Genomic DNA, 17,671 nt, shown 5'->3' on the forward strand with positions numbered 1-17,671 from the left:
TACTCTGAAATTTACCATCTGGTCTGGTTTACAATTAGGCTTCATTGTCAGAGAACCTCATGTCTGGGATGCCCGGGTAGTACCAAGTCTCTGGGATGCCTCTGACTTGCAGTTGACCTGGTCTACAGATTATGCTTCTGCCTGAATTTCTCCACCCAGCACTCTCATGCCCACACTCCCGGTTTCCTCTTCCAGAGCCCAAGTTTTTCTCCACAACCCCACAGGGTACTTGCTCTGAGCCTTCAGGAACCAGGATGCAGCATCTGTGCCTTGAGCCTCTGCTGCTAGATGGCAACCTAATGCTGTAGGGATGTGATGCTGTGGACCCCTTCTTGAACCCCTAAGCTCATCTTGCATTTGGGGCTCAAGCGTGCAGCTGCGTGATTGCCCTTGCAGAGCCCACCTCCCTGCAAATACCTTTTCCCTCAGAATTCCTTCTGAACCCAGGTTGTTGTTATTGAACTCAGCCTTTCCATTTGGGTCTGGTTTGGGTTAAGAGGTGAAACTTCAGAATAGAGAACTCAAGAAGGTAAATCCATAATTGATTAGCAACTTTTTGGCAGACCTGCGTGTTGGTCTCATGGCTTCCTCTGGTTACTATGGCTGTAGCTTTCTTAACGCAGGACCTTAAAAGTAGCTATAACATACTGCTTCTGCATAGATGACTTGTTTTAATTACAGTAACATCAACAGCACTGATATGCTAGAGAAGCAGAGTGGACATTTGCCGGAATGTCTCATGAAGAGAATAGTTTAAAATGGGTAGTTTTATCAGTGTACAGTATCACCATTCTGTCTTCAAAAACTGTTTTATTTTGTGGTTTATAAACTGACTAAGGGACGATAAAAATAAAGAGCTTAAACAAAATAAAAATCATCATTGGTTGAAAATGTTTCATAGGGGAACATGTCAGTATGTTTGTTGGCTCTCGGTTTGAGTAAATAGACAACACTTTCTCATATTTAATGTTTAATTTTCGCAATGGATTCTTCAATTATTTATTCATTCCCCACTTGTGCCAGGTTGAACCCTTTGCATATCTGGACACCTATTATCCCTAATCTTTAAAACAATTTAGCAAGGTATTACTTTTTTATTTGTTTGAGCCAGAAATATTTTTTTGTGTTAAGTGGTTGCTGTGAGCCTGGCTGTGAACTAGGTGATGGAAATACAACAGTGAAGAATCACTTTTATTTTCCTGCCCTTAAGGAATTTTCCATTGTCAGATTGAAAGACCAACGAACAGATCACTGGCACGGCTTATGTTTTTATATACTCTTCAGGGGTGTCTAAATTTATGCATATAGTTTTCATATTGAAGCAATATTTATGTAAATATGTTGAATATCATGCCTTTGGTCCTAGTCATTTAAAAGTCTTTCATACAGCAATACCTGCACGTAATTGAAAAGATCTTTGGCAAGAAAAATAATTGCAGATTTTGCAGAAAAAATGTTGAAAAAGCTCATTGGCAAGAGAATGGCTAAATCATTGCTATTTATATACACTGAAATGTTACATGGCACTAAAATGAATAAAGTAGATGTATACATATGACATGACTCTGCTTTATTGTTAATGACAAAAGCATGCTATAGAAAAATCTGTATAGTAGGAATACATCACTTAATAAAGCAAAGGAAAAAAGAAAAATTATGCCAGAGTCACGCCAGATTTTTAGCTGTGGTCCTGTTTAGGCAGAAGAGAGAGGAGTTGTATGGAGGGGCATCTTTTATGTATTACTGTGTTATTTCAGTCTGACAAAGTAAACATGTATTCCTTTGAAAAATAAATTTTTTTTTCTTTGAGACAGAGTCTCGCTCTGTCACCCAGGCTGGAGTGCAGTGGCACAATCTTGGCTCACTGCAAGCTCCGCCTCCCGGGTTCACACCATTCTTCTGCCTCAACCTCCCAAGTAGTTGGGACTACAGGTGCCCACCACCATGCCCGGCTAATTTTTTTTTTTTTTTTGTATTTTTAGTAGAAACGAGGTTTCGCCGTGTTAACCAGGATGGTCTCAATCTCCTGACCTCATGAGCCACCTGCCTTGGCCTCCCAAAGTGCTGGGATTACAGGTGTGAGCCACCAAGGCTGGCCTGAAATATTTTTAAAAGCCAATAAATTTTCATTTTAAATGAGGTGATAGATGCTACAGCAGAGTTACGTCCGGGGTCCTATAGGGACACAAATGGGACACAGACCAGGGGCCGGAGAAGGCTCCCTGGAGGAGTGGGTGGCCTTACTTGGTTCAGGATGGTACGTGTCCACCACGTAGAAGACACAGAGAGAACAAAGGCTTCTTGCTCGCAAGCATCCTGGAGGCTTTCCCGGTAGGCGACCTTGGGGCTGGCCACCTCCAGAGCCTTAACAGCTTGCCCAGGTCATCCTGGGTTCTTCTTCCTTTAGCCCTCACACAGCGTCAGCTACTATTCCTGAACGCTCCTCTCCTTGCCACTACTTGCCTGTCTCTCCTGTAGCCATCTTGGTTCCAGTGCCTCACCTCTCACTTGGATGGCTGAGACAGCCGCCTCGGTTGGTCTCCTGGCCCTTTGTCTGTTCCCTATGTCCTCTTACCCCAGTCTACCCTTCACTTTACTTTAAAAATGCAGTTTTGACCCTGTGATTGTCCTTCCCACACTTTCTCAATGGTCTTTCCTAGCTTCTGGAATGTAAGCCACCCTTCTAACGCAGGTTTGCAGAACCCTTTGTCTACCTTTCCCACCTGCCTCACAAAATAGCTCTTATTTATGTTATCCAGGCTCATTTTCATTTCTTGACAGCTGCCACTCTTCTTACTCACCAAGTGATAGACAAAGGGAAAGAAAGAAAATTCATGACATGGATTTACTCTAGTTGATTGTTGGCCTATTGACTTCCAGATATTCTTACTAGCTATGTCTGTTTCTGGGAGTTGGTATACCTCAGAATTTCCTATTATTTTGTAGTAACAAGTTAGAAATTAATACATTGCAGGAAAATAGTCTTCTTAGTGTCCTTAGATATGTTTTCTTTTGTAAAAGTTCTTGAACGGGTGTTTCCAATGACAAGTCAGAATCCCCACAAAGAGGATTTAAGAATCTGGCATTAGTTTGTATACTTGTCTATTCCAGATCCGGATACACTCCGCCTTTATAGAATACACATTGTTCTAAAAACACCACATTGACTAAACAGTCTTTATTTGCTTTGGCTAAATGTAGAGTTAACGGATGGGCTCAATGTACAATAGGATAGACCCAAAACTGAGTGCCAGTTGTCAGACTCACTTTAGGATATACTGCATGTCTTTCCATTCCTCCTTATCTGCTGAATTTGTATATTTGTTATTTCTCTATTAGTGAATAGTAATAAATAACCCCTGTTAAGCAGAAAATGGGAGTTGGTCTCAGTTTGTTGATTTTCAGAAATATTTGTCCTTATAAAACACATTCAGGGCTAAACTAATAGACTATCATCTGGCTCCCTCTAGTGGACACTCATGAAAAAAATCAAGCTATAATTTTCTGAGAGAGGCGGTGTGTAGGGGAGGGGTTGTTATTGTTCTGGTTGTTGGTTGGTTGTTATTGTTGGTTGTTATTGTTCTGGTTATTGTTCTGTTGGGGGAAAAGGAATAGAAAATGCATTCTAATTTTGTAGATACATCGTAGTTACTGTAGAAGATATCCCTAAGGAGTAAAATGCATTGCTATATAAAATATGTATTAGAATAGTAATAATAAAAGACATAGCTGTAGTACTGCTATTGCTATTTTTCTTGTTATTAAGTAGTGATATATGCTGGGATCACAGTGTAAACTAAAATCAGAGGCAGATTTCACCCCATAGCTTTCTAATAGTGATATATTAGGATAAGATGCATGCTAAAGTAAAGCAATGTAGTTAATTCAAGGGTCTGGATACTGTACTGATTATTCCAGAACCTCCCCAAAGTTAGACTTTTTGCCTAATAGTGAATAATTTTGGTATTTTAGCAAGCAACTATTTTTATTTTGAATTAGCGAATTTTCATAAATGTGTTAGTATTCATTCTTGATCTTCTGAATTTACGAACTCACTGACAATGCTTTGTCTTTATTATGGGGAATTAATGGATATCAAGTTTTATCTGATTGGTTGTGTATGTTTTGACATTAGATGTTCAACATAGTTAACCAGGAAGAAACTGCATGAAGGGTTTCAATTGTATTTCCCTTTTCTTTTTCTAGTGTCACAGCAGGGGGCTAGAGTTAGAATATAGAATTTTGGGGTCTGTAAATTAGCTCATCTAGTCACCATGTCCTTTGCTTCTTTTGAACCCTTTGGAACCATCCTAAAGAGTGTTGCTCCCTTCTGTTTTGTTTGTGTAACAAATTTTCTTAATTTTTTAAAAAAATTAACAAATAAAAATTGTATGTTTTGATCTTGTGTAACATGTTGGTTTGAAATATGTATACATTGTGGAATGGTTAACTGGAGCTAATGAACATATGCATTACATCACATATTTTTTATTGTTAATAAGAACACTTAAAATGTACCCTTTTTGCAGTTTTTAAGAATGCAGTACATTATCATCTGTATGTAATTCAATTAAGTATTATCTTTGTATAATAACTTTATTTTACATGGTAATAAAAATTCACATTTACTGAGTTAAGCATATGATGGGCATGATTGCATTTAATTCTTTCTGTGACTCCATGAAGCAATTAGCTATTGTGTGCATTTTACAGAGGCTTGTAAAGGTGAGCATAGCTGAAAACTCGTGAGTCAGGGTTCCAAGTATTCTTACTCCAAAGCCAGGAGTTTCTAACTACAACCATATATATATGGTACCACTTCCTGAAGTGGGTGAGATATAAGTGTATGTGTGGCTAGTATTCTCATGAACCTTCTACAGAGTGCTGGAGACTTCATTTTTATGTTCCTGTCTCTGAAGTAAGGAATTAGATTACCTTAATTTGGAAACAGATTTTTGCCTTTTCTCGTTTTTTACTATCGTTCTGAATAAGCCTTATGGTAGAACCTCTTTTCGTTTGTTTGTTTCGTTTGTTCATTTGTTTCATTCGTTTGTTTCGTTTGTTTGTTTCGTTTGTTCGTTTGTTTCGTTGTTCGTTTGTTTCGTTTGTTAAAATTTTGAGACTTAGGATGCATTATATCTATTATCATAAAAATAGACTTTATGGCCAGGCATGGTGGCTCACACCTGTAATTCCCAGCACTTTGGGAGGCCAAGGCAGGTGGATCACTTGAGGACAGGTGTCCGAGATCAGCCTGGCCAACATAGTGAAACCCCATCTCTACTAAAAATATGAACATTGGCCAGGCATGGTCATGTGTGCCTGTAATCCCAGCTACTAGAGAGGCTGAGGCATGACAATCGCTTGAACCTGGGAGTCAGAGGTTGTAGTGAGCCAAGATGGCACCACTGTACTCCAGCCTGGGCAACAGAGTGAGACTCTGTCTCAAAAAAGAAATAAACAAGAACAAACTTGATGAGAAAAATACATTTTAGATAAATGGCTTTCTCACTAAGTCTTCGAAAGAGACAATCTTAGGACAAAAGATTGAAGGAAGGGTGAAGTTGCTAGCAGGGCACATTTAACATTTAGGTTTGGGTACTGAAGATCTTTATAAGGAATCTTTGAAGCAGAATTAAGGTTAATTTAGAAAACTTTTTCTGAAAACACTCAGAATTAAATTAAGGCAATTTCCTTAAAGTAGGTGATTAAACAGAATAGCTACTATTTAAATAGTTTACGTGCTAGCTTATTGAATCCTCACGATAATGTAGTGATTGTTAATAATCTACCTATTATTGTAGGCATTACCTAGATGATGAAACAAAAGCTCAGAGAAGTTAAGTATTTTGCCCAAAGGTACCTGGCCAATAAATGGTAAACTGAGGATTTAGACTCAGGTGGTCTGGCCCAAGAGCCCACCCACACTCTCACCTGCTTTGCTGTATAGCAGGACTGTCCAATAGAACTTTCTGTGATGATGGAAATTTTTGATCACCGTGTAGTTCATTACAGTGGCCACATGTGTGTGGCTACTGAACGCTTAAAATGTGGCTAATGCAACTGCAGAACTGGGATTTTTGTTTTTAAAATTTAAATTAATTTAAATAGCCTCATGTGGTTAGTGGGTACTATACTGGAGAATACAGCTTTCCAGAATCTTTCAGATTCTGTGAAAGTAGAGAGAGAAGTTGCTTGGGGTCACCCAGGCTAACTTTGTGTTATACTCATAAAGAATCTGGAACTCAAATGGGTTAGTAATCTGCTTAAAGTAATAAAGAAAGGAACAAAATTATAATCTAGATGTTTATACTTCCCAATCACTGCCCTTCTCATTCTGGACGTCTTTGACATCTGCAAATTTATGTTTCTGCTGCTATGGTTAATATTAGATTGAAAAAGTTTTGGAAAAAGAAATCTTATCTTTTCTGAACTACATGTCTAATTAGTATTTTCCTCTTTTCTCAGGTTATAGAAACATTATCACGACTTTCTCGAACACCTATAGCGTTGGCCACAGGAATCAGGTAAGCTCTGTTTTCATTGTTCATGTGTCCCACTGAGTTCAGTGTAATGATTCATTATTAAATGGTTACTATTTGTGAAGCACCTTGCACACAGGTACTTTGTCTCATTCATGAAGAGTGCCTGGTATTAAGTATCCCGTACACATTTGAAATTAATTGAATAACGCATTGGCTAAACATTGTTCTAAATTCACAGGTGACTGTCACTGGTGTGGTTCTTTTTTTTTTTTTTTTTTTTAACTTTCCTCTAACATTTCTGTACATATGATTCATTAAAGTAGACACAAATGCTTAAGTAAATAAGTATTTTAAAAGATGTTGTAATTTGTTTTTTCCTATAGAGTAGAACATAATAACTCATAGCTTTTAGGAGTTTAAGAAATAATCAGACAAGTATAAAACATGTGTACAAGAATGTGTATTGAAAGTTCAGTAGTAAATTAAAAACCTGGACGTAAATTGGTTAAATATAGTATGGCATCTCCTTGCAATGGAGTATTATGCAGTTGATAAGCATAAAAATATAGATGTGTATGTTGTGTTGAGCCTTTTCTGTTTCAGATATTACATACTTAAGTTAGATCAGTCAGTGAAGATGTATTATATAAGTAACATGACGAAATAAGGAAAAATAGTCTCTACACAGCCAGGTTTCATGGAAATGGAATGGATTTGTTTTTTACCTTCTTTATGCAGTGCTCCATATTTCTGTCTCTAGCCATCACAGTCATTTTTCTGTGTCCAGCTCACATTCACATTCTAAGGGAGAGGATCCAAGCAGGATTTAGCGGGATTCTCTGCACTGGCTACAAAGCACAGTGAGCTCAGGGAAGATGCCCTGCTGGTACTGGACCTTTCTCAGAAATGGGCCATGAATTTGGCAGCTTTCTATGTATGTGGTCTGTCAGCTGGATAAGTGTTTAACTCCTTCTAATTTGCTCTTCGATACGTTCATACCTTCCATGTGAATATGTATTTTATGTTATTATATGTAAACATTTTTTAAAAGCATCACATTTTTATGTATTCTCAACTCTGAAAAAATGTAAGTCAGAAGATTTTTCTCCTTTTTAATTTTTCTCTATATTTTCTACGATGAACTTGCATAATAAAATGTGCCTTAATTTGTAAAAAATAATTTTGAGACTACATTTCTCACACGCTGATTTATTTGAAAAACCTAGTCTCCTCAAATGTCTTCAGTATTAAATTAATCCATAAGTCAATGTGAAACTCTGCTTTTTAATATAACTAGTAATTATTTAAAGCTTATTTATTATTTTGATGGATCCTCTTGTTTTAATGAAACGTGATATGCTGGCTGCCTGAAAAGAGTAGAATTTTTGGCACAGTATACTTCCTGTGATTTGTTAGACATAAATTAGGGCGGTATACTGGTGTTATGAACAGAGGACATAGTACCATGATGCAAACAAGGAAGCCACACAGTGGGAATAGGAGATACATTAAAGTGCGATTTTCTTGAATAGGGAACAAAGAAAACACTCTGTTCTCCCCAAGGTCTGGTTGACTCATTTGTCTAAGAAATGAAAATAAAAAATACAGCTTAAATACCCTAAAGTCTGAGCAGAAATGTCAGGGTCAAGGACCGTATATGTAAAGGGCACAATGTTTTTGTCTTCCACTAGTTTTCATTTACACTAGTGAACGGAGCCATGGAAGGATGATTGTTACCAAATTATTTGTTATCAGATCCCATAGCTGAAAAGAGAGGGTGCTGAAGGCAAGGGTACATGCACAGCTGTTTGTTGTCTGACTTGGGGTGCTGCAGTGGGTGAGATGACCCTGCAGGTATGTGGCAAGTGGGAGATCAGACAAGCACGTTATTATGACCCCCTGCACATGTGACTGTGGTGACCCGCTGTAATTGCTTCAGATGATTTCAGGTGGCAGGTGTTACAGCCTTCCTCGGGGAACCCCAGACACAGCCACTGAGCAGGCACTTTAGGGAAAGCCCTAGACATTGGTAGACATGGTGACTGATCTGACCATTTTGGCATCAGACAACTTACATATTTAGCCTGATTGTTGCTCATTGACTCATTTTTTTTCCCCCCGCTTCCTAGGCCCTTCCCAACAGAAGAAAGCATTAACGATGAAGACGTCTACAAAGGCCTTCCTGATTTAATAGAGTATGTTGAACATTTTGAGGAAAATTTAGCCACTGCCAATTTATGTGTCCGTTGTGGGTTTTAACTGTGGATGTTGAAGTAAGCTATCTGAAGGAGGAAAAGTGGCTTAATTCCTGATTAACCTTAAACTGGCGATGGAAAGCTTTACAAGAAAATGTACTTCAACTGGTCTTTAGTTCCTGTTTTGTGTCCCCATGAAGAATAAAGAAACTTACTCTAATGAAGTAAAATTTCAAAGTTTCTCAAAGTTATAACAGAAGTAGTAGATAAAATTGGAGTTGGACAATTAGGGAACAGTTTAAAAGAAACAGAATCTGCTGCTGGAGTTGTGGGACACACAGTGCATGCCTTATAAGTTCAAGGAAGGGAGAGATAAGTGTGGGTTGGAGCTATTCGGGATGTTTTAGTAGATGGTGTTTATTCTGAACAGAGAATCCTTTTGGGCTTTATTATTTAATAGTCAAGAGAGGCAAAAGGTCCTTGCAGCCGATTATCTTCTGCTGATTGAGTGACTTGTACCGATTACAAATAAATATAAGCATGATCCTTACTCCTCAAGGAACTGATGACATAGATCAGGCATGTTTGCAAGGAATCATAATAAGAAATAGATTATGCCCCAAGACAGATTCAAATGCTATGGAACTTCATCCATTCATTCATCGATCCTTCCTCATACACCCAACACACTGGGCTTGCTTTAGCTTTGTCACCTTTACACCTGCTATTTTTTCTGCCTATTTGACTGACCCCTCAGCATTCAAGTCTTTGCTCAGATTTCTTTCTGCAGAGAGGCCTTCTCTGACTACCCTGTCTAAAATTGCCACCACCCCCTCACATTGCTGTGTTTTTACAGCATTTGCCAATGCCTGAGACAGTCTTGGTTTGCTTCATTTATTGTGTCTCCTCATTAGAAGGTAAACTTTTGTGAGGTGTGGGACTTTGCTTTGTTCATGGCTGTATTCCTAGAACTTCACAGTGTCTGGCATATAGTAGGTACTCAATAAGTATTTGTTTTCTAAATTAACAAGTCAAAACTGCATCTAGCATCTACTGTTTGCCAGGGATTACCTGGCAATAATAATAAGAGCTTACTGAGTTTCCATTTGTGTGCTAACCAGGTTATATGCACTATCTTATGTAATACCACAATATTACTAGGTTGTTACATCTTCACAGTTTGAAAGTGAGAAAACTGAATTTTGAAAAGTCTAGTTACTTGCTGAAGGTAATATTGCTAGTAAATTATAATCTTTGGATTTGAACTCAGACATCTCTTATTCTAGAGCGGAGTTTGTTAGTCACAGTCCCAACTTCCAGGTACACCCTGACTTGCCCCTCTCAGAGCTTTTAGTAGAAGAGCAGAGGGGGTGAGCGTGCCTACTGCAGCCACACGGATGGATGGCCAGCAGCTCCTTCCAGGGTAGGTGGTCTTCAGAGTGACCTTTCAGTCTTATATTTTAAATATCTATTAAGAATAGTTTCTTATCTCTTAAAATCTCTAAGAACTCACCAATAGTAAGCAAGATAGTGCCAGTTGTTTTACTGAATTGGTTGTAGTCTTCATAAAGTGACTAAGATTATTGATAATGTACTCAGATTGTTTAAGGAAAAATGTTTAATTTCTAGTGCTGTGATACTATATATATACACACACACACACACACACATACATACATACATATATATATATATATATATTTGGTAACAGAGTCTTGCTCTGGCACCCAGGCTAGAGTGTGGTGGCATGATCTCAGCTCACTGCAACTTCTGCCTCCCGGGTTCAAGTGATTCTCCCTCCTCAGCCTCCCAAGTAGCCAGGATGACAGGTGCCTGCCACTGCGCCCAGCTGATTTTTAATTTTTAGTCGAGACGGAGTTTCACCGTGTTAGCCAGGATGGTCTCGAACTCCTGACCTGGTGATCCACCCGCCTCGGTGTCCTAATGTGCTGGGACTACAGGCATGAACCACCACACCCAGCCAATATTTTTTTTTAACCCATACCAGTGGTGACTTACACCTATAAATTTTTATAGCTTCCCTGTCTTGTTCTTTTCACTGATATTATTTAGGCAGAATTGATGTCAGGATAAATCCATTGAGGATGCATTCTTAGCTAAATTTGGAGAAAACTGAATTGGCTTCCTGAGATGCCAATTGGTTTCCTGAATTGGCTGCTCTGAGATGCCAGCCCTTGCTCTGTGAGAGGCAGTCTGCTTTAAATTTCTACTTGGTGGCCGAAGGTCCAAATGTATTTGCAGGATTTAAAAAAATTATTTATTTAATATGTCCAGACTGTTCTCCAACTCCTGGGCTCAAGCAATCTACCTACCTTGGCCTCCCAAAGTTCTAGGATAAAAGGCAAAGTAGGGTTATCAAAAAAAAAAAAAAAAAGAGCAAATGTATTATCCCTAAATACTTGGTTTTGCGTTTGCCATGACAGCTTGATTTTTATTCTCAGCTTTGTTACAATTTCTATGGGTAAATATACTTAACTCTAACTTTTGGAACTGAAATCACCCAAATGGAAGCCCTTGGAATAAATACTGGTCTGGTCCCTACTGTGGAGGCAATCATTATTTCCTAAGTTGGAGAGAAAGCCACATGGTGGAGTGGAGAGGGCAGGTAATGACCACACTGTCAGGGTGTGACAGGGTGGCCCTAAGACAGGAAAGCTAATGTCGATTGTTGCTGATTTATTGACCATTTGAAAAATATCACAGCTTTTTTCTTTCCTGGCTCAGAAATCAGAAATTGTTGACTAAGCTATTAGCAAGAAAAGCAGCTTTAGTATAGGATTGAATAACAAAAGCCAAACAGTTCTAGACCAGTCTTGTGTGTGTGTTTGCAGTTGTGCACTTGGATGCACGCATGCACTCAGACATGCATGTCATTCTTACAGGTCTTAAAATAGAGAAAAGTCGGCCAGATGCGGTGGCTCACGCCTGTAATCCTAAGATTTTGGGAGACTGAGGTGGGCAGATCACCTGAGGTCAGGAGTTCAAGACCCTGGCCAACATGGTGAAACCCCGTCTCTGCTAAAAATACAAAAATTAGCTGGGCATGATGGCGCGTGCCTGTAATTCCAGCTACCGAGGAGGCTGAGGCAGAAGAATCGCCGGGACCCAGGAGGCAGAGCCTGCAGTGAGCCGAGACTGCGCCACTGTACTCCAGCCTGGGCAACAGAGTGAGACTCTGTCACGCCCCTCCCCCAACAACAACAACAACAACAACAACAACAACAACAAAAATAGAGAAAAGTCTGTTTATGATTCATTCCTTTACTGTCATGGGAAGTAGTCAAATGTAGGGCTTCAGCAAGGTTGACTTTTTTTGCAGGGCTGGTGATATTAGGGATCAGAAGCAGGAGTGCTGGGATTAGGAGTGCCAGATAAATGAATTTCAGTCTCTTTTTCTTCAGAACAGGATCCCCTCCAATGCAGAAGCTGTTTTTTCATCATTTTATATCTCAGCTCCCTCATGAACTCACCAGACCTTCCTCCTCTGATGTGGTACAGAGAATGTGCAAACCGATTTACCTGCCCTAGTGTTCTCTGGCCAGATTGCCTGCCTAAACCCCTCAGTATGGAAATTATGTCACTGCCAATATGGCTCACCATCTCCCTAGTGTCCCAAAGTAGAAAGTTCGTTCCTCTTTGTTCCTTCTCTCTCCCCTTATTCTCAGTGTTCACCACGTCTGGTTGCTCCAGTATCCTATGTCTGTCTGTTACCTTAGTTATGGCTCTGAGATATAAAACAGATAGAGGAAGGGTCTGGTTGATGAGGGACTGGTGGGTTTCCTCTGAATGGGCTTGAAAGAGCATGGTTTGAAAACCACTGGATTAGATGCTGATTATAACACTGCAGTAACATGCTTTTATAAGACCACTTATGACATATTAGATACAATGTAACTCTCCTATCTTCTCCATATTATACCCTTTAATACAGTTGATGAAACTAAGGTCCTGCAATACGAAAAGTGGGAGGCAGTATGATAGAGTGGGTAAAACACTCAGAGTTAAGAGAGACTCGGTTTTACATATTGGATCTGCTGGTGACTACCTGGGTTATTTTTAAAGTCAAATAGCCTTTTGGTCTTTCAACTTCGTCATCTCTTTAATGGATTAAATAATAATGCATACCTGATAATTAATGTTGGATGAATTATATAAGATAATATATGTAGAGTAATTATTTTTGTGCTTATACATGGTAACTACCCAGTAAATGATAGCCGCCACTGCCCTCATTGTTAGATTCTCGAGTTGCTTATCTTTATACTTGTTAAGAGGGACAGAGTTGTAATGTAAACCTTTTGAACTCTTCCCACTAATTCCATTTTATTTCCTTTCTGGATTTTCTACTAAAGTCCAGTAGGCTATTTGTAGCTCTTGCATTTACTGCATAATAGAAAATGACCTTATATCATATCCTTTGTTGTAGTGAAACCCTTGTGGAAGATGAAGAAGATCTCTATGACTGTGTTTATGGGGAAGATGAAGGTGGAGAAGTCTATGAGGACTTAATGAAGGCAGAGGAAGCACATCAACCCGTAGGACTTTTACTTGTTTTTAATGTTACTCTGAATATTTTATTAGGAAAGACTAATTAACATAATCATTGATGTAACCTCTGCTGGGATTTTTTTAACCTTTGCTTGCTTATAACTATATAATTATGACTTGTTACTGCATTTGGAGACGTATGCATGGCCTTTCAGAGTTCAAAACAACCATAGAGAATCTTTGGTCTAATCTTTTCATTTTGCTAGTAAGGAAACAAAGTCTGAGAGAGAAATGAAGTGCCACCCAGCTAAATAATGGCAGGGTGGTAGTAGAATAGAATTTTAGGGAATCATGAAATTATACCCTTATAAAAGTAAATTTCTTACAACACAGGTAAATTTTTCCCTTTAAATTTGATATAAGATAAAATATATATTAAAGAGTATTTCTTCACATTTGGTAAGTGTTAATACGAGGTACCATTTTTCTTTTGTTTCATGATAAGTCTCCTGGCTTTCCTACTCATTTATAAATTTAGTTTCAGATATCATCATAGCCAATATGAGCCCTCAAAACCTTATCTGCCATTAATATATCCAGAACATTCAGAAAGGATTACTTTGGATTATTTTCTCATTTACAATTTGAAACAACAACAAAAAAGTCAGTTGCTTAGGTTCTTAATAAATTTTTCTTGTATATTAAAGACTTTTCTTTACCAGCTGCTTGGTAATTTTTGTTTCTGCAGTGCTTTGATGAATGTGCTTAGCTCTGTCTATGTTCCTACTTTTAATAAAAGGCTGGTGGGTTGTCCAGTAGCTTCTGTGGAATGGAAACAAGTTACCTGCCTATGTTTGGGAAATAAAATGAAAGTGTGGTTTAACCATCTCATAGGCTGACAGCTCATCTGTGGCAGCATTTTCAGAACATTTTTAGGTGACTGAATATCATGTGGGCTTCCTATAATTGTTAACTGCATTGAGTGCCAGCGCATTCTTCACTGTCTCCCCCAAGGGCAGTCCTCAGTTGATGGGGTGAACAGTGATAATAATTTAGATGGACAGGACTCTTCTTGCGCACTTGGAAAAGTGCTAAGCGCTTTACACTGTTTATCTCATTTTCCATTCCTTGGGGTTGGCGCTGTGATTCTCTCTGTTTCCCAGATAAGAAAATGGAGTCAGAGAAATTTAGTGATTCATTCACAGTTAGAAAAACTAACAACAGGCTGGGCGCGGTGGCTCACACCTGTAATCCCACCACTCTGGGAGGGCGAGGTGGGCAGATCACGAGGTCAGAAGATCAAGACCATCCTGGCTAACACGGTGAAACCTTGTCTCTGCTAAAAAATACAAAAAATTAGCCAGGTGTGATGGCGGGCACCTGTAGTCCCAGCCACTCAGGAGGCTGAGGCAGGAGAATGGAGCGAACCCGGGAGGTGGAGCTTGCAGTGAACAGAGATGGCGCCATTGTACTCCAACCTGGGCAACACAGCAAGACTCCGCCTCAAAAAAAAAAAAAAAAAAGAAAAAAGAAAAGAAAAGCTAACAACAAAACTGGTATTGAACCCAATTCCATCAGACTCCAGAATCTTTGGTTTTAGTGTTGTGCTCTACGACTTCCAATGTTAAATACTTAGTTAAAAAGTCAAGCGGTAAGATGTTAATGTTGGAAAAAATATTTGAAGGTCTTTACTTACTTTTCCAAATACCCTTTTTATTGTTTTTGCAGTTATTTCTATAGCATTTGTTAAGTGTGCTGTACATTAAGGGAACAATCATACACCATTTATGGTGTTTCCAACTTTATGAACATTTTAATAAAAGATGTTTTAACTTAAAGAGAGTGTCCACATTCAGAAGCTTATTTTTTAATCATCTAAATCTTTTTCATTTACATTGTTCAACATTTTTATAAAAACAGCAAAGCTACCTCACAAATGCAGTTACATGTCTTTCAATTATGTGTTTTATTAGAAAGGAAAGTTTAAGAAAGTCAGCAATGCTTTGGATCTCTCCTTCCTGATAGGTTAATGTATGATTTTATTAAATTACTTTATTTTGATAATTCTAACTGCAGAAATGTCCAGAAAATGATATACGAAGTTGTTGTCTAGCAGAAATTAAGCAGACAGAAGAAAAATATACAGAAACTTTGGAGTCAATAGAAAAAGTAAGTCATCAGGTATTATTTTTGATGCCCAAATACTACCTGATATAGCTAATGTGTTAGACTCACTGTTTCTTCTGAATGTGTGTATGTGTATTATAATTTTTAGGAGAACTTTGTATTTAAAGATCTCAAAGCAGATTTACTCATTTTACAACTATTTATGGATGTCTTAGTACCTGAATGGCACTGTTTCAGGGACTAAGGATATAGTAATAAATACAAAAATATTCTGATTCTCATGACACTTTTTTCCATGGGAGGGTTTAGAATGTAAGCAAATAAATATGCCAGATGGTCATAAGTTTTCTGAAGAAAAATAAGGTGGGAGTATAAGATAGAGAGTGATGTTGGGGAGGGCTGGTGGCATTTTATAAAGAGTGGGTGCAGAAGCCCTCTGTGACAAGATTAAGCAGGCAGCTAAGTGAACTGAGGGTGTAAGCTGTGTACATATGCCAATGAAGATAATTCCTGCGAGAGAGGCCCTCTGATTGGAAAGTGTTCAGCACGTGCTTCAAGGACAACAGCAGTCCAGTGTGACTGGAGCAGAACAAGGCAAGGGGACTGAGCATGAGGTGGGAGAGCCGGTGGGCCACCAGGCCATGCCGGGACATTGGAAAGTGTTGTAAGCAGGAGTCACATGATGTGATTTAAGTCTTTAACCTCTCATTCTGGCTCTTGTGAGGCAAGAGTGGTAACTAGGAGAAGAATTAGAAGAAAATTGTGTTAATCAAGATGACAAAAATGGTGGTATGGGTGGTCAGATTCTGAGTAAATTTTAAACATGGAGCCAACTGGATGGGATGATGAATTAAGTAAAGGATGTGAAAAAAAGAGAGGAGTCAAGGATAACTGGTAGGTTTTGGCATGAGCAACTGCATGAATGGTGAAGATTATAGAGATGGGGAAGAACAGGCTTGGGAATCAGGAGTCTGTTGCAACATATGAAATTTGTGATACCTATTAGACTTTGAATGGAATTCGTTGAGAAAGGTGTTAGGTATATGAATCTGGCATTAAGGGGAAAGATTGAATTGACATATAGACCGGGCCATTATCATCACACAATGGCATTAAGGCCCTGGGACTAAGTGAGATCACCCTAGTGAATGCATGTTAGGGAAGAGGTTTGAGGCCACCTCTCCAGACTCTCACATTTAGAGGTTAGGGAAAGAAGTGAAGGTATGCCAGCATTGTTTAGAAGAGTAGAAGAGTAAATTGACTAGGGAACTGTAGTAGCGCTATGTAGCATTACAGGCCCAGTTGAGTTTTGTGGTCGTATTTAAAATTAGACAATCAGTAATGTCCATGCTTAACTTCTTAGATACAGTCACAAAATATGTGGCAAGCTAGACTTGATCAGGGTGTTTGTTTTTCTAGAAAAGCGCAATGGAAGAAGAGAAAGAGGATTTACAGGAAATTGATTCATGGAGTATAAACTGGGCTAGGAGGGAAATGAGGACATGATGGAGGTGGGACGGTTACAGGACTGGCTGACCCAGTTCCTTGAAATTAGTGCTATGGAGCATATGAAGTTGTTGATAATGACAAGGCCTATGAGTATGGCTATAAGGTTTAGGATTTGAGCTAGAGTGGAGCACAAGATTATTTATGGTCAAGGAACTGAGAGACCAGTACTGGAAGGATCCTCTGCACAGATACTGAGAATGCCGAGAATGAAAGAGATACGGTAGGCCAGAAACTAAAATTCTCGAGGAATAATTCATAAATTGCACACATAGATTATTGACCTCAGCGATATAGAATCTCCACAAAACATTACGGAGATATTACTGTGTAAGTCTTCATATACATCTCCAAAATGTTGCCATTGTTTGCCAACTCAGACAATAGTGTTCTTTTCTTCCTTCCTTTTGGAAGCATTTGTTGTCTAAACCATTTTGTTTTATACTTTAAATGTATTAATATTAGCTTGTATTCATGTCTTTATATATCTATTCAAGTGTGAAGTCTTTAAGTTAGAGAAAATAGTTTCTACAATTTTGGTGTTTATAATGCTGATCAACAATTGACTTTCAAAAAATATTTGTGGTTGACGAAAAACTATTATATATAGATTAGGACAAGCTATAGTTAATTACTGTTTTCTTCTTCTTTCCTGGTAGTATTTCATGGCACCACTAAAAAGATTTCTGACAGCAGCAGAATTTGATTCGGTATTCATGAACATTCCTGTAAGTAAAAATATGCTAGCTAAAACTGTGGTGTACTTCAATAAAATCCTCATTTCCTTAGGGGGTTCCAGATCCCTATTTTTTAACACTCTTGCAGTCTTTAAGAATATTGGCCTTATTT

At 38.5% G+C, this 17,671-nt stretch overlaps 1 protein-coding gene across 3 annotated transcripts in view; it reads left to right on the forward strand.

The window, feature by feature from the left end:
• VAV3 (vav 3 guanine nucleotide exchange factor) overlaps window positions 1-17,671 on the forward strand; it is a 408,117-nt gene that overhangs the window by 182,496 nt on the left and 207,950 nt on the right. For 2 of the 3 annotated variants that reach the window (XM_011968871.1, XM_011968873.1), the window contains exons 3-7: window positions 6,469-6,527; window positions 8,615-8,680; window positions 13,128-13,236; window positions 15,266-15,358; window positions 17,482-17,550. In XM_011968871.1, the coding sequence (XP_011824261.1) occupies window positions 6,469-6,527; window positions 8,615-8,680; window positions 13,128-13,236; window positions 15,266-15,358; window positions 17,482-17,550 (396 nt within the window). Of the gene's footprint in view, window positions 1-242; window positions 410-6,468; window positions 6,528-8,614; window positions 8,681-13,127; window positions 13,237-15,265; window positions 15,359-17,481; window positions 17,551-17,671 lie in introns of those variants that run through there. The other variant, XM_011968874.1, reaches the window with a different exon arrangement.

Source organism: Mandrillus leucophaeus, unplaced genomic scaffold, assembly GCF_000951045.1.
Source record: "Mandrillus leucophaeus isolate KB7577 unplaced genomic scaffold, Mleu.le_1.0 Scaffold861, whole genome shotgun sequence".
NCBI lineage: Eukaryota > Metazoa > Chordata > Mammalia > Primates > Cercopithecidae > Mandrillus > Mandrillus leucophaeus.